This window comes from Stigmatopora argus, chromosome 18 (assembly GCF_051989625.1).
Source record: "Stigmatopora argus isolate UIUO_Sarg chromosome 18, RoL_Sarg_1.0, whole genome shotgun sequence".
Lineage (NCBI taxonomy): Eukaryota > Metazoa > Chordata > Actinopteri > Syngnathiformes > Syngnathidae > Stigmatopora > Stigmatopora argus.
In genome coordinates, this window is record NC_135404.1 from 9953602 (window position 1) to 9980218 (window position 26617).

The window sequence follows — 26617 nt, forward strand, 5'->3', positions numbered from 1 at the left end:
GAACAAGACGTCAAAGCGAGAATCACTTTTCGATGAGCGTGCGCTCCAAGCAACGGTGCGCACGCGCGCACAACACAGAAAACTGTTGCTAGGCAACTAAAGAAAAACTTAACTTTTGGTCGTTTGTAGGCTAATTGTCACGTTAAACTTCCTGAAAATACTCACGGCAGGTAGTTCATCGAAGCGGCGTCCTCCAGGAACCATTTATTGTCACCGATCTCCATCGAAGTCTCGTCGCGATAATATGAGCGCCGGGCGGCCGTCGGAAGGCGCGGGTTGCATTAATTGGTGGGGTTTCGGTCCAGCTCGAGATCTCGTCGGTACAGGTGAGTAGATTCCAACAAAAACTTGGGAACATTTTTAAATTCTGTTCTTCAATTTACGATGAGCCAATCGGGTTAATTTTTCCTCAGATAATTGTCTTTACAGAGATACTGACCGATCAATCTATCAAAATGTGTTCGTACTACGTTTATAATATGTTCACAGAAGAAGAAAAACACATGGCGAACGTCAGTCGGCGTTTTCTCCCAACTCTCGCGTGAACGTGAAAACACAAGCTGGCGACAATTATGATAAAGCTGCAAAAATATTAGAGTGATTTGTATTATTTTCTGATATTGCACTGATAATAAACAAATTTTTTTTAGATGTTTAAATAGTATTAGAAACCAATCGATAAAATAAAAAGGGCAATGGCAGGCTGTGAACATTTAATGATACGTATATTTTGTTTTGATTGCATAATAAATGACTAATATGATCAATTACAAAACTACAGTAAATACTAGGCAGTATACTATGGAATAAAGCCTTGAGGTTTAGTTCAGATTGCTTTTTCAAAAAGTCAAATTTCCTCTCCAGTTGGTTTACTTTCTATTTCTCCCAAAACCTTTGAATTTATGTTGTCATTTCAGGACCCGTTAGACATGAAGGAGAACTCAACATTTTGCTTGTCGGGAATGGAGACCCAAGACACCTTCTGAAGACCTTGTCTGGCCTTAGGGATGAGGACATTCTAAACGTAAGCCTCTTATTTTTCAGGATAACCCAGAAAATGAGAAGCTAAACATGTACATACGTGTCCATGTAGGTATGGTTGTTTGAAAACTGCATGGAGGTGGTGGCCAGACAGATGCTCCTGCTCTACATCACGCTGACTCCCCAGGAAATGATGGGACTTAACGGTAGGTTAAGCGGGTTCTAGCTCTTTGTTATGATCCCTAATCCCATTTAACGCAACCTTTCTCCACATCTAGAGAAGACAGAGATGTTCTTGGAGTTATTTGGCAACAGCCTGATCCGTAGTCAGACGGACGACACGGTCAAACGTATAGCGTCGCAGCTCTTGCTGCACGTCAGCGACCTTCCGGATTCAGACGTGCACCCCTGTTTTAACACCGCTTTTCTCAAGGTGCTCGCTTCAGTCGAGATGCTTGAACATCTTGTCTGCAAAAAACTGACTTCTCTAATTGTGTCTAGTTTAAGGAGCGGGATGAACTGGCCAGGATTTTTAAATCGTGGATGCAACCCGCATCTTCTTCCACATCCCCTGTCTCCATAGCCAAAGCCTGGGATTACCGAGTCAGGCAGCACCTTGGGACACGCTACGACGCCAAAAGGGGCTGCTTTGACTGGGATCTTACTATGAAGCTATACGAGAAAGGGGTAATAAAAATTATCAATAGGGGAGCTAGAATAGTACCTTTTTTGGTGTCCTAGTGCTTTCATAGCCATCTTTTGGTTGATATTCCTTTAAATAAATCCTAAATTGTTTTCCAATTCTAGACTGGAGATTTATCAATCCAGTGATCAAACTTGCCAAACAAAATATTAAACATTTACAGCTATTACAAGTGGACAAGAATCAAATGAGTTCATTTATAGGCCCCTAATCCACTAAAATTCGAGGGTCCAGTTTTGTTCATTGACCACAGGAGGGCGCACGCATACTATTTGAGAATGACTGACTGGTTGACTGCTGGAAATGAACATTAAATATTGATTGAATAGGATGGCGTCCTCTGCTGGCTGCAGGACTACTGCGATATTAACCATATTGGATTTCATCTACAGGGTAGTGTTATTAACAAGCATCAGTACTTCCGATGGAGGGAGAGCGGCCTGGCCTTTGAGCTGAGGGAAGGAGTCTACCAGAGCACCAACCCGAGCTTGCTGTCTTCTCGGGTCTTCAACCAGAGAGGGGACAAATTGGCCATGAGGGGCTATTGGGGGGATATCGTGTCGAGTCCTTACCTCGCCTTCGGGATTGAAACTGAAGACGAGAGCCTGCTCAAAACACAGAACGGCCAACACATGAAGGTAAAGGTGTATTTGTTCATGATCACGCCTCATACAATCCATTTGACTTGTAATTTTGTCCTTGCAGACGGCACAAGATATTTCCTTCGCAAATATGCAAGTGTTGTTCCAATCTTTGTCCAAGAGACAAAAATGCACAACTTCTCCTCAAGAGGAACCTCCATCCGCAAATATTGAACATCATTCTGTCCCCGTCAGCAGTAAGCGAAATCCCCCAAAACACTAAAGGCAAATATCTGTTCAGTCGGTGGACATTTTTTTCCTATCTTTCTCAGAACTGACACATCTTAAAGGGGTTTCCGTCAATTTCCTCCCTTTGGATTCCCTTCAGAAACTGCCAGAAAAAGAGAAATATGCCCAATTCTTCCACGTCATTCACTTCTCGACCAGGTGACAAATCGAATATTTTTTTAAACTGCGTTCCTCCATAACAATGAGCTTTACAAAAACCCATTTTTAAACACAGCTGTCCTATTAGGCCTTATGGGATTAAAAACGTGGGGGCGCGTACCGCGTAATCTGTCTGAAATCTTTCCGTTTGAATTGCAGCCAACAGATAGTGTTTGTCGCTCACCATGTTTTCTCTGCTCTATTCCGTTTTAACGCTCTGAAGCTGCTCGCACCATTTGGGCCCGAAAATCCGGCAGATTGCAGCACCAGACGCTGTGCTTATCGTGGAGTTGGCCAAGTGAGTTCTTTTTTTAAATTTAATTATTAAGTCTTGTTACCATGGTGACGACAGTGGAGTGTACATGGTACTGAAGCTGTGGTTTGGCCTCAGGTACATTTTGGACCTGAATAAAGAGCAAGAAGCCGGTTTCGCTGAGCAAGTAACCCGCATGTGTCAAGAAGCGGGATTCCAACCGTGTGTCGGGGCAAACGGTGACGACCTTCATGCTGTTTTTCAACCACACCAGGACAAATAAGATGTCTCCATGATTTTACTATTTCTATTTCATGGCACATTTTGTTTTAAAAGAAGCGTGGGTTAACTTCCCACCCTGTCAGAGTGTGAATTGTCAATGATGGCCAAATTCAAATGATCATGCAACGCGGCAATTTATTCCAAATGGGGCGACACTGCAAATTTGCTGCTATGTTGCCAGATTCCTTTTTTTTTTTAAACTTGAGGCTGCCGGCTCACTTCCAGCGTCCTCCAACCATCCCCTTACCGTGGCTCTTTTTGCTGCCCGGAGAGAAGACAAAGATCCGTGAGTATAGGGCAAGCACTCGTACATTCAGCGCGACGTCTGGACTCACAACTTTTGCGCGTGTTGGATTCTGTTCAGGAGAACGTTGATCTGTGTGGAGCAAAAGGAAAATAAATATTTCAAAAGGTGATGGGGAAATCCCTAGTTTGTTGTCATGTTGAAAGGATTCACCTCATATTTCTGCCTCTTCATCTTCTCAGATAGGTCGAATTTTTCTGACTCGAGCTGGAAGATGCACTCCCATATCTCGACGGCTTTTTTCCTAAAAGAAAATGACCTTGTCGTTGAGCTGTACGTGCATTATACTACCTGAGTGATGTTCAGCTTGAAATAGACCTGAGAGCGTCCTCTCTCAGGTCATCAATGACGAGCGGCTGTTTCCTCTCCGAAAGTGTCATTTTCTTGATCTCCCTCGCCGTTTGCTTTTTGCCCCGCCTCTGCTCCACCTGGACCAGTCGCGACCGGCGTAATTTCAACACCGCTTGTCCTCGTCGGTGATGAATGTAGAAAATCCCAGCGACAACGTTTCACATTTGTCGGAAAGTGCTAAATTGATCGATAACCTTGGCCAAGAATCCTCCAAAATGTGCACCCATGTTAGACAGCACTTTCTTCTTCTTGGCTTCATCTTCTGCCCTCTTCTTGGCTTCCTCCTCCTCCTTCCTCTGCCTCTCCACCTGTAGACGTCAACGTTAAAAGCTCACCCATCGGTCTTTTCCGATGACGCCAAAAATTTCACGGTCAATTACCGCAATTTTGGTCTGTCTGTCTCGCTCTTTTTCGGCCCTCACTCGCTGCTGCTCGGCCCTTTCTGCACGCCGACTCTCCTGAGGCACAAAAAGACAAATATGAGTGTTTTATGTACGACGTATCATAAGAATGACAAAAAAAAGAGTCTTACAATCCTCGATTTGAGTCCGATGAGCTCCTCCTCTTCTTTTTTCCTCTGCTCAAAGTGGACATCAATCAAGGTTTGGAGCTCCAGGAGGTCTTTTTCCATGCGCTTCCTGTGAATATCCTGATGGCAAAGGATGAAATATATAATATATAGCTTGTAGCAATGGTTTAACATCTGTCTACATGTGTTGCTTCAACATGTTTATACCATTAATATTACTGTCAGTGATGGAGATTGGCGTTAATGGAAAAAAATGAGTTAAAAAAACTGAAACAGTAAGGAGAACGTACATCAAAGTCCACCCGTTCGCCTTCAGGGATCTTCGGGGGAGCGAGCTGTGTGGCAACTGGCCTGTAAAATATGAATTTTGATCTGCATCAGGTATACGTGGAAAGTTTAACACAATAAGATTCGACTTGATGCTCACTTGTGCTTTGGTCGCTCTCCTTCAATATGTAAAGCAAAAAAACAAAAAACAAGAGATGCTAGGCTCATCATACAAGCAGTTGAAGATGACCCCCAAAAAATCCTCACATACATTCTTACCTCCTTCTCCATGCTCGTCTTCATCTATAAAGGAAAAAAAGCCTCAAAAATGATGATTGAGGACAAAAGGATTATAACTATTTTTTTCCCAATTAAAAATACTTACCCTCTTGGTGCACTCTAGAGCAGAAATAGAAATACATTGCAGCTGTGTTTAAAAAAAAAAGTAAAACATGGTAAACTTGAGGCAATTTACTCACCCGGGATCTTCTAAATCAGACATTTTGACACACTGAAACACACAAATAAGTCAAAAGTTAAAACTTAATCTAACTCCAGTGATGCGAAAAACATACAGAATACACATCATGGTCAATACTATAAAAGTCAACACAGCCCTATGTGAATGATCACAGTCAGCCCTCCTAGCCTAAAGGGATTGAACTTCTATTATCAAAAGCAGTGAATGAGTTCAAATGACTGTTTCTGTGTTCTAAGATAACAGAGCGCTGATCTCGGGATAGGAGAGACAGACCGCAGTTGAGTCATGCCACTCCAATAACAGCGAGGAATTACGCGGCCGACCATTCTTTGTTAATTTGATTTACTCCAAAGGACTTTGGGCGAGAGGGCTTTGAACTTGGCACTTTACACTAGCCGGACCCCCTATTACTGTTTAATCTTCTTGTGTTGTGGGACTTCTCATAGTCAACATACCTTTTTCAGCCAGTAGAAATATAATTATCATTTCACTCAACATTGAATTATATATTTCAGTGATGAGTTGCCATATAGTAAGGTAGATTTTTTGGGGTGAATTCTAAAAGAATAATGAAGGGATAATACTGAATAGAGAGACTCACTACTATTTATTGAAAACGAAGCATTATATATAGTATATAATATAAACCTAGTATTCAAATGGAAAAAATGATTTTGTCTAATTATTAAAATTATTAGTTAAAATAAAGTCAACATTTTTTTAAGACGAGGAATGAATGAACAAAATCTTTTGGATAATTGCCCTCCCTTAAAGTTGGAAAAGTACCAACATATCTCCCACACTGGCCATAAAAGTCTGATTTAGAAAATGGCGGTGTTCTCCGCCACATACAGCATGTTGACAATGGTTGCCTAAACAATTAATAACATGAATGAAGGCCTTACATAGTTGCAAGCTTTGGCCAAGCATGAAGCGCATTCAGACCATGTCAATGTGAATAAACATGGCGCAAAGTCAACAGGCCAGGGATTGGCCTTAAAATCCCTCCGTTCTCCATCGTTAAAGTGAGTGCCGTCCAACTCCAATACTTTTAAACCCTTCTGCTCAAAAGGTAGTAAAACTGCCCAAGGGGGATAAATATGTCATACTATACATGACATGTATATTATCACCCTCTCAGGTGACAAGTGTGAGCAAGGGAGTTAAAGCACTATACTAGCGTGTACAGAACATAAACAAACAGTCAGGAAGTAGAAGCACTTTGGATAATTTTGGGGTCCAAATCATTTAAATGAGTTACGATGCAGCATTTGAAGCAAGTGCTTAAATACTTTATGGAAACAAGCAGGCAATATAATAAGCATAGCAAAGTTATTACTTTCCAAATTCTTTTATCGTTGTCCTTAATCTGAAATCACTGCATGCATTGTTCCTTTTTAAAGGCCAATTTACATGTGGTGACAGGATATTTTTTAGGACTGTTGTTGGATTTTCCTCTGAAGACATCTACATATTGTTTTTAAATAATTTTATCAAATTTTCCTCTTGGTAATATTGTTAAGATTGAGACTATTATTGTGGCTTTCATTTTGGAAAAAAAAGATGTGTAAAAAAACATATTTCCACACAATGTATTTCTTTTTAGGACTTGATTTTTTTTCCTTTTAAATTGATATTTACTGAAATACAGTATTGCAATACACTTTTGATTAATGTTTCTTTTTACGAAGCACCCCAGTTAATGTTAAATGAAGTTAAATTCCAATTGCCAACTTTAATTTTTTTAATCTATTACTCAATGTTGACTATTTTTTGTTTTTAAGTAGTTTCAGGCAACTTTCCATTGGTTTGTCTCATACTGTAGGTCCCTAAATCAAAACAGTTTCAAGATGGACACATCCAAATATTTTATTTTATTTCACTTACCATCTTATGAATAATTACTGCATTGGACAAATAAGGTAAGAAAATCTGGACCCGATGACTAAACCAACCCATAAGAAACACATTGATTCCCCAAAATGACCTCAAAAAGCTAGAGAAGAGTCATTGTACATACCAGTTTAGTGTCAAATGGGCGTCAAGGCGTAATGAGCAGACTGTGGCGGACGCCGCCTCATTTATAAAAGGCTCCGGTGGGGTGACAAGAGGGGGACGTGGAATAAAAATGAGCTTGTGGATTATTGGCGGCTTTTGGGAGCTGAAGGCCAATTCTGGCGGAGCGGTTTGGGAGCGAGCGCCTCATTGCTGAGCTCACAGCTGAAATAAGAAGACAAAAAAAGACAGGTGCTGGGAGCTGGAACAAAAGAACCATTTTTTTAACATGTCCATCAAGAGAGCAGTGTGGCGATCAGTGGCAGGATAACAAGTTAACAAACCTCCCAAAAAATACGACAAGCACTTTTTATTATCGAATGTCTTTATGTCACCGTGTAATAGTGAAATAAAAAGCCTAGCAAAAGAATTCTGACAAATTCAGTGGTAAGAACCAAAAACAAAAGTGTTCTCCGACATTTCCCTGGTAACCTTCTCGAGCTCATGTTTTAAAACACACATTGCATTGTTACATTGCTTCCTTTAGAAATGCTGACATTAAAATAAAAAAAATACAAAAAAAAGGAACGTGGACGTGCTTCCAATGCCTCCTGGACAACCTGAACAGATTTGAAAATAGACAAAAGCCTTTGGCACGTTGTTAAGAATGACCACAACATATACTGTGGTGCAAAGCAAAATGTTTGAAGTTAAGGAATGTTTCAGGTGCCTTCTGTCGTCACGGTTAAGTGTGTAAGTGTGTGTGTCGTCAGTGCACAATTTCCAAGCAAACAGATGCGCATCTACTCAGAGCAATCATTGGTATCGAAACAGAAGCATGCTCCTTTAAAAAAATGCTTATATTCACAAATAAATGGAATACTACATATTAAACCTAGATGAAATTGAATGACAAACACAAAAATATAAATGTCGTAAAAAGATCTGCTCCCTTGTACTGGCTTGTTGGAAAACTAGACATTATTTTCTTACCTCCCGCAACATAAAAACATTACCACACTTCCCTCACTCAGTAAAAACCTTTTTTTTTCTCATCAGAATCCCTTTTTTCTCTCGTTTACAAGTTTTTCTTGACCTCTGGTCGACTCTCCTCGGGCTTGTTGGGTTCTTTCTGGACAGGGCTCATCAGGTCCAGCAGGTCATGCAAGGCTTTCATAATTTTAGCACCAAACTTATGGGCGTCCTGGAAGAGATACAAAAAAAAAGTTAAGTGTACTCTTTCAAAATAGTATGTCAAAATGTGTACAGTAACTCACAGTGTCAGGACAGGAGTGCTTGCAGGAAATGTGAAAGTTGATCAGGCTATCACCCAAAATGTAGTAGGACACTCCATAACCATCATCAGCCACCTGAAAAGACAGACATAACAGAATCAAATGACATTATTGTATTAATAAAGTTATTTAATATTGAAATTGATGATGTTAATATTTGGTTAGCGAAGAGTTTCTGGAGGAAAAACAATGTTTTTAGGTGATATGGACTAAAATAAACACAATTCCAATACTGGAATGCAAGTACAAAACAGCTATATTTCCTCTCTCCCCTATTTGTGCTGCCAGCCCCCAAAATAGAATGTAATAACCACGCATTTAAATGCTTCCGTGAGACACAGAAAGCAGCACTCACCGGCCCAAAGCCTCCCCCGCATGAAATGTACTCAGGGTGGTTGACAAGGTCAAACAGCTCCGGCTGCTGGAGAGAAGTCTGACTGGTGGACAGCCTCCACGGCTCGGACAAGACCTGAAAGGGCCCGCTATCGGTGTAAACAAAGCTACAAATTGAGAAAATGCGAGTAGAGTCCGAAATGAACCTCTTTCAAGAAAGGCGACTCCAATTTGAGGTACTGGGAAACTACGTAGAGGCAGAAGAGGTGTCTGTCGATACCGGCGCCTGTCATCGCCATGCGGCAAAGGTTCTGGTGCTTTTCGGATGCTGTGCGGAACAGACGCCTGCATACGTCTGCTGACTGGTGGAGAAAAAAAAGTAACTCAATTATGTACGATACTCCATTACTTCACACTGAAGTTTGCTGGCATCGCAAACTTTCACGAATCATGAAAAAAAGTGGACGTTCCCACCTCTTCGCCCACAAGCGCTTTAACAAAGGCACTGCTCTCATTGCTGCAGGAGCGAACAGTCTCGGTTCTGCCCTCCTTGAACAGACGGGTCATGGAAGCCTCGTAGGTCAGACAAAATGTTTTCCGATTCTAGAACATCAAAACAAGAAATGGCTTGTGATCGCTGCAGCCAAAGTCTAGAAACGCATCCAAACTTGCATGTGTTTCTCACCCTGAAGTAGGCTAACTGAAGAGCTATTTGGATGAAAGCGTCCGGGCTGACTCGACACTTCTTGATCTTTCCCTTGCCAAAGTCTCTGAAGGACACCACATGGAAGTCAATGTCATCAGCCAGGGTTTGGGCCACTGACAGGGACTGAGAGACCTGCTTCTCACACTGAATGTGACACACACAAGTGCTATTCAACATACAATTTTAAGCATTCTGAGCTCAGTTGCTCTACTTGACCATACTAACCTCTGGGGAAATTTCCCAAGAAAGCTTCACAGGTTGTGCCAGCGACGAGTCCACTTCACCTTTGCAGTGACCCTCGCTGTTGTAACCGAGCTGGAAACAGTCGGTGGCCACCACATACTGCAATGGCAGGACAGGAATCCATTTTTAAAAAAAATGTTGGCACTCAAATCCACTGAGAGGCACAGGCCTCTTGGATAATACTCCTCACCTCCCACAGGTGTGCGATCACCGGCGCGTCAGCCCACGAGTGCTCCGCGTTAATTCCATTCTTACCATTTTTGAAGACGACCAAGGAGAAAGACTTATCAAACCACCTGCGTGACAGAGAAGATAATAGCATTTTAATAAAATTGCACGTAATAAAACATGCAGTAATGGTGGAATTGCTATATAAAATAGCTTTGCACAGAGTTCATTTTGGACTATAACTACCTGTCGTAACATTTCCCATGCAGCAAGGACTTAGCATAGCGGTCCAGACTCCCCGACGGGTCGTCTCCCATCATGCCCTGCTCCTCGTCATCAAGAGCCACAAAGAACGCAGCTTTTTCGATGCAGTCCAATGACCGCTTGTTGATGCCGCTACTGAAGTACTTGGTCCTGGCTTGCGCCCAAGGAATCCTGGGCCAAAATGAGTTTTTTTTTTCAATTTTAATTCAGAAAAGAAAAATGCAGTTTCTTGTCAGACAGACCTGTCGCCAGCAGTCAGAGCCCCAAGTTTGGCTTCTCCCTTGCAGGGTGTGGAAGGGTCATCGAGGACCCTCTGAATCTGGAATTCAATCTCCCTGGGGGACAGCAGCCTACCTGCCTGGTACACCCTGAGCCGAAAGTAGCGGCCTCGGTGATATACGACGACATAGTCGCTATCCTGCCAGTGCTGCACGGTGTCTTTGGGAGGAGAAAGAGGCACACTTTTATTACTAAATACAAAACTTGGCATGTATTATAAGTATGTCGATTAGTTAAAGTGGTGTTGCTTATATGTCGGTTTATTCAGCAATTTAGTCTGGTAAAACTGGCACAATGGCACTCTTTCGTATCAGGATCCATCTATTTTGGGCAACATTCCACATGGCCGGCTTGATTCAGTGCACATAGCTCATAATGAACAGCTGCAGTTTTCCAAAGCCAAAAAAAAATGATTTTAATTTACAGAACTTCCCTCGCCTGGGTCCAGTTTTACAACAAAAAAGGGCAATCTGGGACTTGGCAGTAGGACTGCAGCATATTTGATCTAAGGAGTAAAGTCAATCCACTCAAATCATACAGCACATTGCAACAGCAATGGATGCTAGTGGTCATAGTCTACATTTGAAACAATTTAATTGAGGAAAGATCCAGTTTGACTACCTGTTAGCGTTCCAGGGATTCGACATGTGTCAAACATCCTCTCAAACTGATAGGAACAGCAAGGAACCGCAGATCTCAATAACCACTGAGTCAGAAGAATGGAACGCAGGAAAAGAAATAAAGGAACATAGAATGGAAAAAAGGAATTGAAGAAAGATGAGAGAAAATGAAGAGTGGCAGACAAGAAAATAGATATTAGTTAAGAGAACAGCCAGGCACATAGACCCAGAAAGAGCACAGTAGGAAAAAAGGAGAGACAGGGCGAGACTCATACACAACTTTAAAGGCTTTCATCTACCCATTGTGGATCACACATCTCGACAAAAGGCCATTTTGAGTGGATGTTGACACAAAACGTAAGAGTGTGTGTGTGTGTGTATTCATGTCTGTATCTTTACCCGTCTCCTCTCCAGGAGTGCGTGTGGTGTTAAACATCCTCTCACACTGAGCCGCACACAGAGGAATGAAGGTGCCGGGTATACGACTCTGAGAGGCAGGGGGGATCATGAGGTCAGGCAAAAACAATAGTGGGAGTGGAGTGAAAAACATACAGTAAATAGGAGCAAGGGTGAGACAAAGGGGTGCTATGAGAACATGAGGGTTTTCATAGGTAGATGAAAATTTAAAAACTAAAAAAAAACTAAGGAGAGGCACATTATATGTAATAAAAACTAAAAACCACAAACTAAACAGGTGTTTGCTCTGTTCATGGTTGAATAATTACAAAATCGCAACATTATATCTAAAGTTGCTCTGCAAAAGTAAAACATGCACTGTTCCACTTGTTGCCTTAGCAACAGTAGGCAGACTCACAGGTTTGAGTTCTTCTTTGTTAAGTTTGCGGCGGTATAGAAACATTGCGTGGATGCTGTTGCCAGCTCTGGCTGCCTGGATTGGTGTGGGGGTCACATACAGGAAATCCTTAGGGGGAAGAAAAGACAAGAGTTTTTATCACAGCAATTGCGGAGAAACACCACACAATTAGGACAAGCTAGCATAGACAAATCAATATCGATCCAATAAAAATAAATACCATGCCGTAATAGTTGCTGTTGACCATAATGGGGCTCCTTCCTCTTAAATAGACATATTCCTCCCACCAGTCGCTGACCTAAAACACACCTCAGTGAGAAAACGACCAATAAAACAATTTCCTGCTGAGTTATCCTAAATAATGCAAGGCAGAGAAACCCTCAAAGGCATATATATTTGATAAAATTTTCCAACATGGACTTTATTTACTGCCAAAGTAGGTCAAGTGTGGTTGCTCACATAGTTGGCGGCCCAGAGAGATTTGACTTTGAGGTACCACTGAAGACGGTTTCCGAGGCGACTCTCGAACTCGCCGGCCAGTTTAGTCATCCTTTCGTACTGGGTGTCGTCCATCAGTGGGCGCACTGACTCCAGGTACTAAAAAGGAAAGCCCAGTCAGAGTTGTTGGCTGCTAGCATTTCCTGGGCATCATTTGGCGACCTACCCTCTTGAGAGTATCCTTGATAGCCGGAACCGGCAGGTTTGGCAACGAGCCCTGGTAACTGTAGAGCAGAGGCTTTCTGCCAGAGAAAATGCGTACCAGTGCCTGGCTCGTGAACATAGGCACGCGGTGAGTGCATTTTGAAAGAAAATTGAACTGTGGAAAAAATAAAGGCAGGAAGAAGAAAAAAACGCTCACCACCCAGACTTTAGTGGTGGTGGACATCTTGCCGTGCTGCTCGAAGATCCAGCGGTGGTAGGAGAGCAGCTGCTTGAGGCATAGGCGCATGGTGAAGATGAGTAGGAGCCACAGTAAGGTGCTGAAGAGCACGGCCGACACTACTGTCTGACATTGGGTGCTCATGGACTGGCTGGAGAGGAGCAGAAAAGTTTTTTTTTTCCGTGTGTACATCATTATTAAAGAATAGCAGTGCAAATCAAAAAAAGTATCTAATGTAACATCCAGTGAGTGTGTTATTTCTTACCTGACTGGCAGGTGTTCTTGTATCTTGGCTATGAGTCCCATGGAAGGATCGGAGCGAGTGTACATGGTGGCCAGGATAGCGATGACCACAAAGAGCCATGAGGACGGACTGGCGGGATAAACTCCTGTGATCACGCTATTCTGATTTTTTGAGAAAGAGTGAAAGATTGACCGTAAATCCTGTTTTATCCACTCTCATGTCAGGTTTCTTACATAATGAATAAATTACAATGTTTTTCTACAAATCACCACTCTGCACATGTAAAGGCCATAAACAGAAAACCCTAAGGAAAACATTGACACACTCTTGTGTAAGTTCATTATATGTAATATGATTTAATGTATAGGCAGCTTCATGCCTGCCAATGACAGCAATAGACGTCTACTCCAGTTCAAATGGATTGGACTTCTATAGCCATAAATGGTAATGAAGTAAATTAAAAACAACTCATTTGAAACCATCTTTGGAAAATTGTCAAAACCTTCCACAGGGCTTCACCGACAAACAAAAAAATGTCAGTTGAAATGAAAATATTAAAGAAATAATTAACAGTAAACTGAAGACACCTCTAATCTTTAAAAAAAAGTTGCTTGGAGTTCTTAAGTAAAACCACTTTATTCCTGTAACAATATGGCTATTGTTTGGAAAACCCAAAAACTAAAAAAAAAATTTTTATTCATGCTAGCCTCAAAGCCTTGGGCCTCAGCTAAAATAGGGCAAAGTAATTGTGTTATTGTGTCAGTGTGTTTGTTTTATTGCTGCATCAGGCCCCAATTTGTGAACCACCGCATTACTGCCTGAACATGTCCATTGAATAGCTGGTTATTGAGCAATCTACTGAAACATTCATATTGACATGTGACAAGAGTTTTATTCATCTACTTATTAACTTATTAAGTAAACAAGTCAACCGAGCTGAATCACGGAAGTATTAAACTGCAAAAAAGCGAAACCAGTAAGGCCAACCAACCTTCAGTCTAATGATTCGCTTCTTCCAGGAGCGGATGCCTGAGCGGTAGATCTCAGTGAGTGCTTGATGGGACAGCTGAAGATCGATGCCCTCCTGGGTGACAGTGAACTGGAAGGCCACGGCTTGGTGGGCCTCTGCCATGACGACGGTGCACTGTGCGGAGAGAAAGCGGCGATACGTATGACGGCAGCTTTTGGGTTAGGAAAAAAACGCGGGGTGACGAGAGCTCAGCTGCAAACGCGACGTGGGTCACGTGAACCTCTGCAAGCAGCTGCCTCTCATACCGGGAATGACCCACTTAATCATGGGATGCTGGGGACTGCATATGAACTGTCAGTGACAACAATAAACAAAGAGACAAGAGCGCATGTGGGAGTACGTTGCAACGTAAGCATGTAAAAATATGTCTTCACAGGGGATGAGAATTGATGAGCATGGATGAATATCCATTGTGTGAAGCGGCACTTTTATTAGTGACTCCTTTCAAACGCAAAGTAGGCTTAAATGAGCTACATGGAAAAGTGCTGACTGGCTTTATGATTTTCTGTGTTGAACTCAATTACAATTTCACCTCACAGAGGGGATTGATTTCTGTCCCAAAATAGGTTGTGATATTGGGGAAAGCCTGAGGTCTGGTTTGTTACACTAGACACAGTAGCGTGGGAAAGAAGCATTTAACATAAATTGCTTTTTTATGTTATGATAAGCAACTACTACTATTTTTAAATCTTGTAGTTTATAGGTACTGACTTCTGATGGACTTTCTGATGGTCTTCTATTCCATCCATATGTCACAAAACCAAGTCACGTCATCAGTTCCTGTCATCATATCAAGGTTATGATTTTTACCCCGACTTCCTACACTAAAATATACTGATAAGAATTCATGTCTTCACTGTAAAGGTTAAACTTTTCTTTCCTTTAATTTTGAAACTCAGCTCAGTCACAAGATGTTTTATAGAACTGCTGTAGGTGTGGCCCATGAAAAGTTTCTTTTCTATGCCATAAGAGTCGATTTATTGTGTGGAAGGGGGAAACACTTATCCATGGCCCTTATGTCATTATGCAGGACTGTGAACCCAATGACACTTAAAAATAGTACAGAAAACATATCTGGTAAATGGTAGTTCTTATCTAGAGGTACCAGAATCAACTTTTGTTTTCATTCGGGGGACAGTGACAGTAAAACTACTATATATTGTTATTTGCTATTTAATGATGAACTGTTCAGTAATTACATTGATATACATTCTGTACTGCTCCAGCTCACAAATTACAATTTGGACCCGCCCACCAATGGTATGCAAGTACACTGTATATTACTCACAAAGATAGCAGAGTAATGGTTAGTCAGAATGGAAAGTGCAATTATGTTAATGTGTTTGTTAAAAAGTGAGGTTGATCTCACATTTGCTATGTGCTTTTAATTTACCATCGAAATACAGAAATTAAAAGGTTTAACAATCAGTGAAGTAACTCACCGAGTCCTGATTTGTTTCTTAGTTTGCAAAACATTGCCGGACAATCAAAACATTTGGCAGCAATATTGTACAAAAGCCACACAAGTATCAAAAAGTTTTTAGTAAAAAAATACATTAAAACGTTAAACATTTGACGCTAGCTAGCTAAGCGCTAGTTCCTGTTTTACTTTGAAATTACTTTCCTTTTCATGAAGACGTTTAAAATCGATCACCAGCTTCGTGCTTAGACATTTTTTTGTAGAGATAGTATAGATGCAATGATCTGGATTGCAAAATAAATAAATAAAAAACACCTGCAATTGTCAGCGATTAACGCCGAGCCCATTTGAACTGGTTTTAGCACCATTACTCTATCGTTAGCCGCATACGTCACGCAGCCTCCTACGGCGCCATTCACCACCAAGCTTGTATTTTCTTACCTTTTGGGCTCTGCGATTTCGAAAGCAGAGAAGAAAGACTCGAATTGTGTCTTAAAACATCGAAAAACGCCGTGACTGTGTCGACGTAGTCCAACCGGCCCTGCTTGTCTGTGAACTGTTCAACAGAACAGTTCCCCTCCTACTGAATGGACTTGATGCACCCTTCACTGACCGTCGGAAATGTCGATTACAGGGTTAGCAGATCGAAGAGACAATATTCAAGCCAATTAGAATGTTACCCCAACCAGTTAAATATTAACAAAATAATGTGTTCACCATTAAACGTCCAAAAAATGATTGTCAAAAGAAATCGTAGTCGGGGGACAATTTTGACAATTCGACTGCATAATATTCCTTTGAGCTTGGTGTCGAAAGCAGAAGCAAATTCACCTGTCAAGTGGAATTAATTCGAAACAAGGCGACAAATCAAAATAAAATTACAGTGCATCTATCTAACGCGTCATTTTCAGTTTTTTTATAATTTGACTTTGTACTTGCAGTTCAGAGGCAGTGTAGCTGAACTTCAAGATGCAGACAAACAGGTTTAAATGTTCATATTAAACAAAGCGACTAATTTTGTTAAAGGAAGCACACGTTTCTTTCAACGCTCCTTTTGTATTTGTCTTCCGCCTCGAGTCTTTCAAAGGCGAGAACCAGCCCAATCTGGCTGGGAGGATAATTTGCCACTGTAAATGACAACATTTGATACTGTCTAATCAGTTGTTCAATAAAGATTCTGAAATTATTAATGATAGGTGCCAGACACATGGATTTGGGGTTTATTATTGTAATCATAACAAGGTGGATTTCTCTTTATTTTGACCATCAATTGAATCATAACTGTTATTCTTTTTTTAAATCACAGGCAATAGTTATAATAGTGCACTTTTTTATATTTAAATTATTATACAGACATTTGTTTTTCAAACACCTTATTCTACTGACCCTTATGGATGGAGAATAGTTTACAATCTTGGCCACAGTTGGGTCACTGACGGTGAAAGTGGCGTGTAGAAGAGAAAAAATGAATTGGACGATGGTGAGCAATCATAACGTGAACGCACACAGTGAAGCGGTTTCTCGTGTGCTGATGAGGGCTACACAACACATTGAGGGTGAGCAAACGGATCAAAGTGACGAAAAATGACATGCCTGTTAAGAGTTTAGTTGCTAATCTGTCACACAGGCCCTGTGCGGCGTCTTAAAAGTTCAATTAACTCATTGTTACGCCCCCATCATCCACCAATCTCCCACACATACCAGCAAAAACCTTGATGAATTAAAAAGCAGAAAAACAAAGATTACTCCGTACAGCTATCGTAGTCATTCACATTTAAAAAGTGCTGAAAGTAATGCGATGGAAAAGTTCATATCGACGGTAAAAATAGGCAAATGTTCCATAAAGCAAAGGAATGTGGTAGAGTTGAATAAATATGTAAACCAAAAGCATACATGAGAACTTGGTTGGACAATATCTTGCACTTTTTTGCATATTGTGCTGTATGGAAGACTGGTGATGGGCATTAGCTAGTCTATTAGAGAAGTTGAGTACTAATACTGTATGACATTGCGAGGGGCAAGGATGTGTGACACTTTGCTTCTGTTCCCTTCACAAAGTCCAGGTCAACCAGGAATGTGACACAGTGAGCCGTGAAACCACCAACATATCGGCGCGTGTGTCATCTCTGCCGACGACAAGGAGAAAAGCTTGACGTGAAAAGGAGGCTTCCGTCTGAAGCTGCACACGAATGTCATTCTCTTTCAATGAAGGACAAACAACAGTGATGACGATCATGAACATAGTCACAAATAGTGTTTTTTTTTTCGTCTCTCCATAGAGTCATGTTGAGATTTCTGTTGAAATCAAAATTATTTTTCCTCAGAGGAACAGGAGCTCAAATGGATAAGTTCATCTGGTCTCTGAAGAGAAATTAAAGGGCCAAAATAAATAAGTAAAATAAAGAGGCAGCTTCCACTTTCCAGCACTGACTGCCGCCGTCTTGCTGCGATCAGCGCACGCCCTCAAAAGGAAATAAATAACGGCGAAATAAAAAAATAAATTTTCACATTCACTTACATAGCTTACTTTGTTGGTTTTCTTTGAGTCACGTGTAGGATGCTGATTTCCTGAGAAGATCAGGACCTTTTCGTTCAGCTCGCATCAGGTTTTAATCTGCCACTGACTTAGTCGATGTCTTTCAAATATGGAATAGCCGTGAAGACTACTTGTTGCATGTCACCTGAGACTGACATGAACACGCACTGGGAAATTTTTCAGTGTCATCTGGAGAGCCGCCACAATACACCTTATTCTTTTTGGTATCAGATGCTGTCGTACAATGCTTATGGTAGGCTAGCTATCAGGTCTTGTCAGCATCCTTTAGCAGGCTGATTTGCTAACTGGCATGCACATTAGCACTTCAAGATTCCTAGTTTGACTTGGAGAAGCTGTACCTACGGTGGGACACCAAACTACTCATTCACTATCACTTCATTAAACGGGGGATTCCATCGCTCTGGTGGAACTTTTGGAATCCAGGTTGTCCGAAGGGTTCGAGACAATTGTTAAACACAAAAGCATGATGGGGCGGGGGCTCAACGTCCAAGCACCTCGTTGAGGATGGAGCTTGTGGTTTGCGGGGATGCTTAAAGATGAAGTCAAAGAGAGTGGATGTCGCTCGGTCAGGCATCCTGCGGTGTGGTTTTCCTTTCTAACCTACGGTTGCGATTGGGTTCCGTTGGTGGACAGCAGTCGGGTTCTCTCCTTTGCCGAGCCTCTGCGCTGGAGAACTCCCCCGCTGCCTCCTATGCCTGAGCCGTCGGCTCGGTCGCCCCACTCGCACCTGTCGCCCCCACCCTCTGAGCGCCTGGAATTTTGGCGGGTGGGGGTCCTGTGGGGTCGGCCGTTCTTCTCGTCTGGGAAGGGATCAGCAGACGAGAACAGGGAAGTCACCCTACGACTGTGAGTGATGCGTATTTAACGTCAAAACGTCAGACGAAAAGGTAATGTAAGACTTTATGTAATGTAAGAATGCCTGCTTTTGTCTACGCGTTAAACATGGATCACAACCTCACCAGATAAGGCTTGCACCAGGGGTTGATCATGGGAGCTGAGAAGCTGGGCTTGAATCGTTTCCACCACTCGTCTGAACCTGCGACTCGGACCTGAGCATGCGGATTTTAAAAAGCTGTGATTGCAATGTGTCCTGCAATGGACTTGTGAGTACACCCAAAAAAAAGGGAAAAAGATTCTGCGTATCCAACTTGCCTGATATGAGGGTGAACGTCACGCTGTATATTCCCGTCTCCCTCCTTCCCTCCCTCTCGGTCCTCTCTCTGTCCCGCTCCCTCTCTCCCTCGGAGAAGGCAATATCCACCTGGAACTTGACGGGCTTCTGGAAGACGGAAGGGCCGCCGGAGGACTTGTATTCGGCCCTGAAGCTTGTCTGGGAGATGACGCTGTGACTGAGCGACGGGATCTGCGTGGTGGGGAGACAGAGAAGAAGCAGAGAGCCCGACAGACTTACGAGGCGGGAGAGGTACGAGAGGCCGACGTGAGTGTAGGGGAGACAAAAGGTGAGGGTGAGGGTGTGGAGAAGAGAGAAAGAGTGAGCCGTAGGCAAAAGCAAAGTGATACATCAGCGTGCCGCGAGTAAGCAGAACTGAAATCATGAGCATACATATAAAAAGACAAGAAAAAAGTACATGTGTGAGTTTGAACATGCTTCCTGATAGCCTGTGACCTTTGATATGCGTGATAGTTAAGCCACATCAGGTACTCACAGACAGGAAGGCGTGAACAATGTCGGCTTTGACAGAACTCAGAGGTTTGTCTCTGATCACCACAAAGATTTGCTCCTCCTTCTCCAGGCCAATGAAGTTTCCAAACCAAGATTTCTTGGCCAGCCTGAGAAGTGGGAAAAACATTTGTCAGCATTCAAAAAGTGAGCAGGACTTTGGACTTGATAGTAAAACTTGGCATTGCAAAAATGATGACTTACTCGGGGCTGGATTCTGGAGTTAAACTCGACATGTCCTCTGATGTTGGAACTAAAAGAGAAACTATGGAGTCAGTTTGGGACATTTTTTTGTGAATTTGTGAATACTTACTAAATACCTAATTTATTGATTCTTTACATTTTTAATTGACTTTTTGTCTTATTTTAATAACATAAAAAACAAAGATTCAATGTTCATATATGTGAACATCATATTTTCCTTTAAGTGTACGACTTATATGAACAGAAAGAACCATTCACCTTGCAATTTGCGACGATGGAACCGCGGCGAGCCCAATAAGTTGTTCTTAAACGAATTGAGGCGAGTCCTCCAATGAGCAGAGCTGCTGGCCGCGAGTCCGCTTCCCCCTCCGGGGCTGGAGGGCGGCGTGAGAGACAGGGAACCCACCCCACCACCCCCTTCTGCGCGCGAGGAGGACGAGGACGAGGAGGAGGAAGGTGGGGTAGAGGAAGGGTGGTGAGGGTGGTGGACAGGGGTACCCAAGGGAGTGGGCAACGGAGAGCCCTGGGGAGTGACCTGCGGCACAGAGTGGGCAGAGTTTGGGTACAAGCTCTTAGTCACCGACTTTAGGACAGAGCACGAAGGGAAGAAGAAACGAGGGATGGGTGAGAGCAGCGGAGAGGGTGAGGGTGAGCGGGAGGATGGGTTGTGCAGAGGCAGGGATTTGATGGGCTGCAGGTGAAGCCGTTCGGCCGGTCCCTTGGCGGGGAGGGTCTGGGTCTTTGCATTGGGGGAAGCTTTGGGCTTGTCATGAGCCCGTGCGCAGCGGGGTGTCGTGGTGCTTCCCTGTTTGGGCTCCTTTGTTTGAGGAGTGGCGGAGGTGGCGGCGGAAGTGACGTCTGATTGGCTGAAAGTGAAAATGGGGCTTTGGTAGGACTGGGGAGCGGGATTTTGTTGGGGCCAAATGGAAAACAAGAAAGAGAGGGGATGGAACATGGAGAAAGAAGGATGGAAATGAATATCATGCTTCATGGTCAAAGACTGCATCTTGTGAGTAGTGAAAGTGTCGAGTGAAAGACAAAGTGTGGCCAAACGTCCATTAGCGGTAGCAACGGGGTAAATTGCGGACGGTGTCAGGTGCAACGATGGCTTTGCTTTATGGAATTTTCGTGTGCGTTGCTCATGCGGGATTCGAAAGACAAGTGGCATGACAGTAGAAAAGTGAAAATGTTACACGAACCTGCCGCGTGAGGTTTATTCTGAGGAGCTTGATTTGTTATCATGTTAAAAAAATGATGAGAAGAGATGGATAAATGGATGTTTCTGGGAGTTATGAGTTTTGAATGTTGTTATTGATCATTTTGACAAAAATCTACGGCAAAATATATCCTGAAAACCAATTAGCTACTGTTTTAGTAGTAAGTTAAATATTACCCGATTGCATTCAGCCATTGCTCATAAGTATAAAAGCAATAGCTGAGTCTTACCCTGGGACTACTGAGAGGGCTGGAGGAGAGCCCGGTGGATGCTCCGCTCACTGAGCGAGACCTGAGAAATTGAAAAATCAGCAAACTTTCACGCAACAACATAATCACAAACATTTTCAAGGCAGTTTAATTTCATACCTCTGGCTGTGGGCAGCGTCTAGAGCACGACGAGGAGGCGTGGGGGAGCCTTGTTCTGTGACACTCAGCACCTCCAGGCTTTTCCTCTCTGGCCGGCAGCGACCGTGGCGCGTCAGCATGGGGGAATCCACGCGCTTCCTCGGAGGATCTGCACATCGGCCAATAAAAGTTGAGAAAGCATCCATAATTCGGTTGTCGCTTCATTTTCACTGTCAACGTCCCATGAGTGAAGCTACGCTGCCACCTAAGGACTGACCAGCGTCATTGCGTTGGGGCAAATCCTCGTCCTCATAGCTGGGGTAACGCTCCTTCCTGTCCAGTAGCAGGTAATAAATCATCTTCTCCTGGTTTTCCCTAAAGGAATTGTTGAATACACAAATAACACCAGGAGCTTTTAAAATGAGCAACTGTGCTTTCATGAATCAAATCTGTCAACAAGGCTGAATCTACTTGATTTACTTTCCAAAATGAAAAACTTCTTTTCAACTTTTTGGAATACCGTAAGTGTCCGAGTCCAAACAATCATTTTGTCCTCCCTTCAGCAGCTTCATTTAATCAGCTGTTATGCTGGACTGCTTGGCAGTCAGCGTTTTCTCTTGCCGGCTTGAAAAGCACTATAAACATGTTTCTCGTCGTCTATAAAAATTCCTCAAGCCTACAGAACGTCAGTGTGAATTAAAACCACAAATTAGAAAGATCGCAGGTGCTTGTAAACAAGGAACCCTGAAATAGAATCACCATAAACCATGAGTTAAAGCTCTGGCTAAAGCTCAACCAAAGTTAACCTATCAGTTTGGACCAGGCCAACAAAAGGAACATTTTAGGTGGGGGTGGCCAAAGTGTAAAGACTTACTCTTCACATTGCAAATCACGCGTGAGCTTGACGCGGTCTCTGAAACAGCCCAGTGAGTGCATGCTCTCCAACACATCTGGGTCCAGCTCGGTCAAGGATAGGATTTGACTAACGCACACTCTTCTGGGAGGAGGCTGCTCAGGACAAGGCTCGTTACGGCCACCCCTGGAGACATTCACATGTCCAGTATGTGACATAGACTGTGTATGAGCGCGATTAAAGGTAGCATTATGTGCCACAGAGAAGTGACATATACTCACAGATACCAGGCATGTTTCTGAATGGTGTCCAGCTGTACAACACACAAGAAAGATTAGAATTTTATAGTCAAGTAAGGAAGAACATCCATTTTTCTGGCTGATACAAATCAAACCTCAGTGCAAAATTCACAGTTGTATTTACAAATGTGCAATGGAATTACATCATACCAGGAAAATATTATAATATAATATATATGACTTTGTGCAATGGTCTTAACAGCACTTTTAAGCATTTAAAAAATGTTTCCACATTTACAGCGTTAAATGTCTATTTCATTTTGTATGGAAGAGATTGCAGCAATCATTCACCGCCAACCCTCCCAGTCAAAATGATGTGGATGTCTAATTGTCAACTGCAGGGCTATCGCATACCGTGAGGCGCTTTTCAGGGTTGACCTCGATCATGCCCTTGAGCAGGGACTGGCAGTCCGGCGGGATGAAATGTGGCATGTGGAACACGCCGCTCTTCACTTTCTCCAGAAGTTGACGTAAATTGTCATGGTCGAACGGCAGGGCGCCCTGGCGAGGACAAAGAGCAAAATAGTGACACCTCCAAAAAAGAATGGGTCATACGAAAGCACAAACACTTCTTTCCCCGGACAATAATAATTACCACTAGCAGAGCAAAAAGAATGACCCCGCAGCTCCATACATCTGCTCTCCTTCCATCATACTTTTCTCCCTGCCAGACAAAAAATCAACATTTACTGTAAAAACAGACATCATGTGACTCATACAAGACAGATTATCCTTAATGTGAAATGTGGCCACTTACCCGTATGACTTCAGGGCAGGCGTAATGAGGGGATCTGAAAGAGGAGAACAATGGCATTAGAAGCATTTCTACAATTTGACATCTTTGCAATGATGCAGTGTAATATATAATGTGGCAGAGTTATTTCAAATATGTTTTTTGTGGATTAACACAAAGAGGCACTCACCCGCAGCTGGTCTCTAACAGGCTGTCACCCACCTGGAGTGATGCCATACCAAAGTCAGCGATGCGGATGTTGTTTTTCTCATCCAGCAGCAAGTTCTCAGGCTTCAGGTCTCTGTGGCTGCATCAGTGCATAAGTGATGCTCATTAAATGGGTGTAAATGTATTTATGAGTGTAATTTTTAAAAGTGGCATCCCCAAATGAACTATTACTAAATGTATATATAAATAACAGTACAGCTACCACACTTGGTGAAACATTTTTTTTTAAACTGCAATACATTTCAATTAAATCATTGCATGAAATCACTATGCAATTTGTTCTCAATATATTTTTTACAGTTTCTTTTACTATGAATACAGGAATCAAACATTTGCATTTTAATAGTTCGAGACAACATTTTTTACTCAAGTGGACATTGTTATCACTGCATTAATGGGGCACTTTATGAGTTAATGGTGTATGAGTTCTCAAATGAAATTACTGAAACCAAGGAGTGCAAGAACAAGCGCTTGGACGTAAAAACCAACCAGATGGAGTGACTGTGGCAGAAATCCAAAGCAGAGATGATCTGCCTGAAGAACTTCCTGGCTTCCTTGGGAGTGAGGCGGCCTTTCTTAACCAGGTAATCAAACAGCTCCCCTCCTGATACATGTTCCAGCACAAGATATCTGTAGATGCACAGTTACTATTTATTCATAATTCTTCTAAAAACTAAATTATTCCATACTCCTGTCTCAAATCTCATTCAGCTGGGCAAGTGTACTTTGTACACTAAAAGTGTGCATCGAGCAGCAGAGTATATGTGTCGGTCTCATAACATATGTTAGTACTTAACAAGCATAAGTGTTTGCATGGTCTGACTGTGCGGTGGGAACTCACAGGTACTTGTTATTCTCATATACATCGTGCAGCTTCAACACGTGCGGATGCTCAATTAGTTTCAGGATGGCGATCTCCCTCTCAACCTGTTCAGACCAAGAGAAATTTTTGGATGGTTATGAATGATTCTACTAGTAAAACTGTTACAGTGCAGTTCTGCACCACTCTAAAATAACTACACTGACACTTTTTTTGACTGAGGTAACACCACTGCATATTGTTTTTATATTGGCAGATGCTTTGATACGGCTAAAGGTTGACATAAAGGGGAAAAGTCCAAATACTATGCACTCCTGGAATGTCTGAGCCAAGATTGACACAGCATGCTCACCACTCATATCATTATGTGCTTGTAACTTGATGTTATTTCCAAAGTGGAAAATATTGCAAAAAGGAACAGGAAATTTGCATACCTTCATCAACACTGACTCAGAGAGCTTCTCTCTGTTGACGATTTTGATGGCCACCTTTTGACCGGTGATGCAGTGGATGCCGAGCTTAACCAGTCCTAAAGACAAGTTAAAAGGTAAATCATTTGGATGGCGTTGTTTTTTTCTTTAAATGGAGCATAAATATTTTAATCATGATTTCCTCACCTGTTTGCCCCTTTCCCAGTGTTTTTTCCAGCCGATAAGGCCCGACATATTGAGCGGACTGACTCAAAGACAGTTCTTTACTCATCCTGCTCTTACTTAAGAGACACTAGACTAAAAGATTATTGCTTTTACTGTAATTTTTTACAGTTTATCCAGATGTTAATGTGGCGTACACTGTGCCCACTTTTGAAGATGCTCAGCAAATAAAGAGGAATCTTGCTCAAATACTCCATTTAAACCTGACTATTTAGTCATTGCTGCCCCTTTAGTATAGAAAACAACAACAACTTTGAAATCCGGAATAAAATCAATAAACGTGACAAACTAAACCAATCAGAAAATATGACCTTATTGGCATCACTACAACCTAGTAACACATTTGGGGGTGAAAAAAGCTCATCAAAAACACATTTCTAAATTATGACATTAAAAGTCGTGCCAAAAGATCCTCAGATGAGTTGTGAATTTGAAATTTCTCTCTTCGTCGGGCCTTTTTTTTCCTCCTCACAGGTGCAACGACATGCTAAGTGTAGCCTCGCCGCCGCTCTCCCACACAGCAGCGAGGCTAGTTTTTAGCTTTAGCTACGGCGCCTTGACCCAGCGGCCGTCCTGTCAAAATAAACTACACCACCTCGAGTCGTTGGCCACCGAGAAACGCTTGTAACCCTTGTCCGACGGATGCCTCATTCTCTCGAAAGGTGGATGGAGCGCGTATCCAGCGTAAAGACCGCCATTCCGGCGTCGTCTCGAAGTCCTTCCCCCGCCTGCCCTGTCCTCCCTTTGCCCAGCGCTTGCCTCTACATCCCCGCTAGGAGCCAGCCGATATCACAGCAACATCTTCTCGAAGCAAGTGCAAAAAAAGCACACGCAGACGTCCCCTATTTAGCAATAAACCCCTTCGGTTCCTGCACTAGAGCTCGGTGATAGTTGGTGCAGGGTTTAAAGGCCTCCTAGTATTACACTCCCTTCGGTTTTCTTGCCGTAAATCGATATTTTTTCTCTCCCTCTCTTTCTCTCCTCTCCCTTCGCATCACTCGCATCAGCATCCGGGTCCTGCTCCATCCAAGCGCCTGGCCCCGCCCTCCGCCTCCTCCCGCATCCAGGTCATAAACAGCCGCCACAGGCAACCAATGGGAGGGCATTAAAATGAGGATGCTGAGGTGTTGCACATCTGCTAATAGTGACAGTGCAAAAAAATAAGACGTTTGACGATGTTTATGGGTCATTGTCATGATAAAATGCTAAAAAACAGTTGTAAAAAATAATGAGTACAATTTATAGCTCTGTTTTTATGGCAGCTTGATTTAATATGGGTAAATGTATCCCACGGTTGAAGTTAGAATCCTAATCGTATATGTACAACTGTAAAAAAAAAAAAGTGGAACATTTCCAAGACTTTCAGAAATTCTTACATATGTTAGAAATAACAGTTTTTCTGCTATATGCTATTAAGAAAACAAACTGGCTGCTTACAAAGCCCTCTGGTGTACAGTATTATAACAACATAAGGAGCTTTCAAGTGGCAATAATAGTGTCATTGGAAATGTGTACCTTTTGTGTAGTTTGGGTAGAATCAGTTACTCTCCTAGAAA

General features: G+C 42.5%; 4 protein-coding genes across 16 annotated transcripts; 1 reads left to right on the forward strand and 3 right to left on the reverse strand.

Moving 5' to 3' along the window:
* Window positions 1–44: 44 nt before the first annotated feature.
* On the forward strand, window positions 45–3671 carry dnaaf3l (dynein axonemal assembly factor 3 like). Its single transcript, XM_077626372.1, has 10 exons — window positions 45–326; window positions 918–1024; window positions 1094–1187; window positions 1260–1414; window positions 1483–1668; window positions 2077–2322; window positions 2390–2522; window positions 2598–2712; window positions 2936–3010; window positions 3104–3671. Exons 1-10 carry the CDS (start codon window positions 245–247, stop codon window positions 3246–3248), a joined length of 1338 nt encoding a protein of 445 aa, XP_077482498.1. The 5' UTR covers window positions 45–244; the 3' UTR covers window positions 3249–3671.
* On the reverse strand, window positions 3250–7385 carry LOC144093083 (troponin T, slow skeletal muscle-like). 2 transcript variants are annotated; one of them, XM_077626375.1, is made up of 13 exons: window positions 7200–7385; window positions 5178–5209; window positions 5084–5097; window positions 4978–5001; window positions 4859–4877; window positions 4722–4782; window positions 4435–4551; window positions 4283–4360; window positions 4097–4210; window positions 3870–3979; window positions 3705–3795; window positions 3583–3623; window positions 3250–3508 (listed from the first exon to the last, which is right to left on the reverse strand). In XM_077626375.1, the coding sequence occupies exons 2-13, from the start codon at window positions 5198–5200 to the stop codon at window positions 3463–3465; spliced, it is 738 nt and encodes a 245-aa protein (XP_077482501.1). In that variant the 5' UTR covers window positions 5201–5209; window positions 7200–7385; the 3' UTR covers window positions 3250–3462. The 2 variants fall into 2 exon arrangements, with proteins under 2 accessions (XP_077482501.1, XP_077482502.1); XM_077626376.1 differs by having other exon boundaries at window positions 4970–5001.
* Window positions 7386–7529: 144 nt separating this feature from the next.
* LOC144093075 (carnitine O-palmitoyltransferase 1, liver isoform) lies at window positions 7530–16105 on the reverse strand. 3 transcript variants are annotated; one of them, XM_077626356.1, is made up of 19 exons: window positions 15912–16105; window positions 14012–14164; window positions 13042–13181; window positions 12756–12927; window positions 12561–12662; window positions 12356–12493; window positions 12117–12194; window positions 11897–12004; window positions 11084–11168; window positions 10426–10621; window positions 10166–10354; window positions 9942–10047; window positions 9734–9850; window positions 9488–9652; window positions 9277–9405; window positions 9009–9164; window positions 8825–8938; window positions 8452–8544; window positions 7530–8378 (listed from the first exon to the last, which is right to left on the reverse strand). In XM_077626356.1, exons 2-19 carry the CDS (start codon window positions 14150–14152, stop codon window positions 8253–8255), a joined length of 2355 nt encoding a protein of 784 aa, XP_077482482.1. In that variant the 5' UTR covers window positions 14153–14164; window positions 15912–16105; the 3' UTR covers window positions 7530–8252. The 3 variants fall into 3 exon arrangements, with proteins under 3 accessions (XP_077482482.1, XP_077482481.1, XP_077482480.1); XM_077626355.1 differs by lacking the exon at window positions 11084–11168 and adding an exon at window positions 11482–11569 and having other exon boundaries at window positions 15912–16104; XM_077626354.1 differs by lacking the exon at window positions 11084–11168 and adding an exon at window positions 11482–11569 and having other exon boundaries at window positions 12561–12927.
* A 949-nt stretch (window positions 16106–17054) lies between these two features.
* Window positions 17055–26116, reverse strand: brsk1a (BR serine/threonine kinase 1a). Of its 10 annotated transcripts, XM_077626349.1 has the most exons (20): window positions 25026–26110; window positions 24843–24937; window positions 24430–24515; window positions 24078–24218; window positions 23551–23667; window positions 23385–23418; window positions 23223–23291; window positions 22982–23128; window positions 22610–22641; window positions 22350–22514; window positions 21753–21850; window positions 21497–21644; window positions 21359–21419; window positions 21112–21138; window positions 20171–20447; window positions 19913–19961; window positions 19695–19818; window positions 19180–19390; window positions 18987–19076; window positions 17055–18839 (listed from the first exon to the last, which is right to left on the reverse strand). In XM_077626349.1, the coding sequence occupies exons 1-20, from the start codon at window positions 25108–25110 to the stop codon at window positions 18628–18630; spliced, it is 2268 nt and encodes a 755-aa protein (XP_077482475.1). In that variant the 5' UTR covers window positions 25111–26110; the 3' UTR covers window positions 17055–18627. The 10 variants fall into 10 exon arrangements, with proteins under 10 accessions (XP_077482475.1, XP_077482470.1, XP_077482478.1 ...); XM_077626344.1 differs by lacking the exon at window positions 21112–21138 and having other exon boundaries at window positions 17055–18827; window positions 20171–20807; window positions 25026–26113; XM_077626352.1 differs by lacking the exon at window positions 21112–21138 and having other exon boundaries at window positions 17055–18827; window positions 25026–26111.
* Between the last annotated feature and the right edge of the window lie 501 nt (window positions 26117–26617).

Bases quoted from the DNA above. Each gene is read 5' to 3' on its own strand.
- LOC144093075 (XM_077626354.1), bottom strand. From the start codon at position 14,152: ATGGCAGAGGCCCACCAAGCCGTGGCCTTCCAGTTCACTGTCACCCAG. The intron at 11,570-11,896 runs GTGAGTCTGCCT...CCTGCCTCTCAG, and splicing joins ACAAAGAAGAACTCAAACCT to AGTCGTATACCCGGCACCTT. The intron at 9,653-9,733 runs GTTAGTATGGTC...TGTCACATTCAG, and splicing joins CTTGGGAAATTTCCCCAGAG to TGTGAGAAGCAGGTCTCTCA.
- LOC144093083 (XM_077626375.1), bottom strand. From the start codon at position 5,200: ATGTCTGATTTAGAAGATCCCGG. The intron at 4,361-4,434 runs GTAAGACTCTTT...TTTGTGCCTCAG, and splicing joins TCGGACTCAAATCGAGGATT to GAGAGTCGGCGTGCAGAAAG. The intron at 4,211-4,282 runs GTAATTGACCGT...TGACGTCTACAG, and splicing joins ACAGACAGACCAAAATTGCG to GTGGAGAGGCAGAGGAAGGA.
- dnaaf3l (XM_077626372.1), top strand. From the start codon at position 245: ATGAGCGCCGGGCGGCCGTCGGAAGGCGCGGGTTGCATTAATTGGTGG. The intron at 1,669-2,076 runs GTAATAAAAATT...TTTCATCTACAG, and splicing joins TGAAGCTATACGAGAAAGGG to GGTAGTGTTATTAACAAGCA. The intron at 2,523-2,597 runs GTAAGCGAAATC...TATCTTTCTCAG, and splicing joins TCATTCTGTCCCCGTCAGCA to AACTGACACATCTTAAAGGG.
- brsk1a (XM_077626343.1), bottom strand. From the start codon at position 25,110: ATGAGTAAAGAACTGTCTTTGAGTCAGTCCGCTCAATATGTCGGGCCT. The intron at 24,219-24,429 runs GTGAGTTCCCAC...GTGCATCTACAG, and splicing joins TATGAGAATAACAAGTACCT to ATATCTTGTGCTGGAACATG. The intron at 21,645-21,752 runs GTCAGTCCTTAG...GCCGATGTGCAG, and splicing joins GCCCCAACGCAATGACGCTG to ATCCTCCGAGGAAGCGCGTG.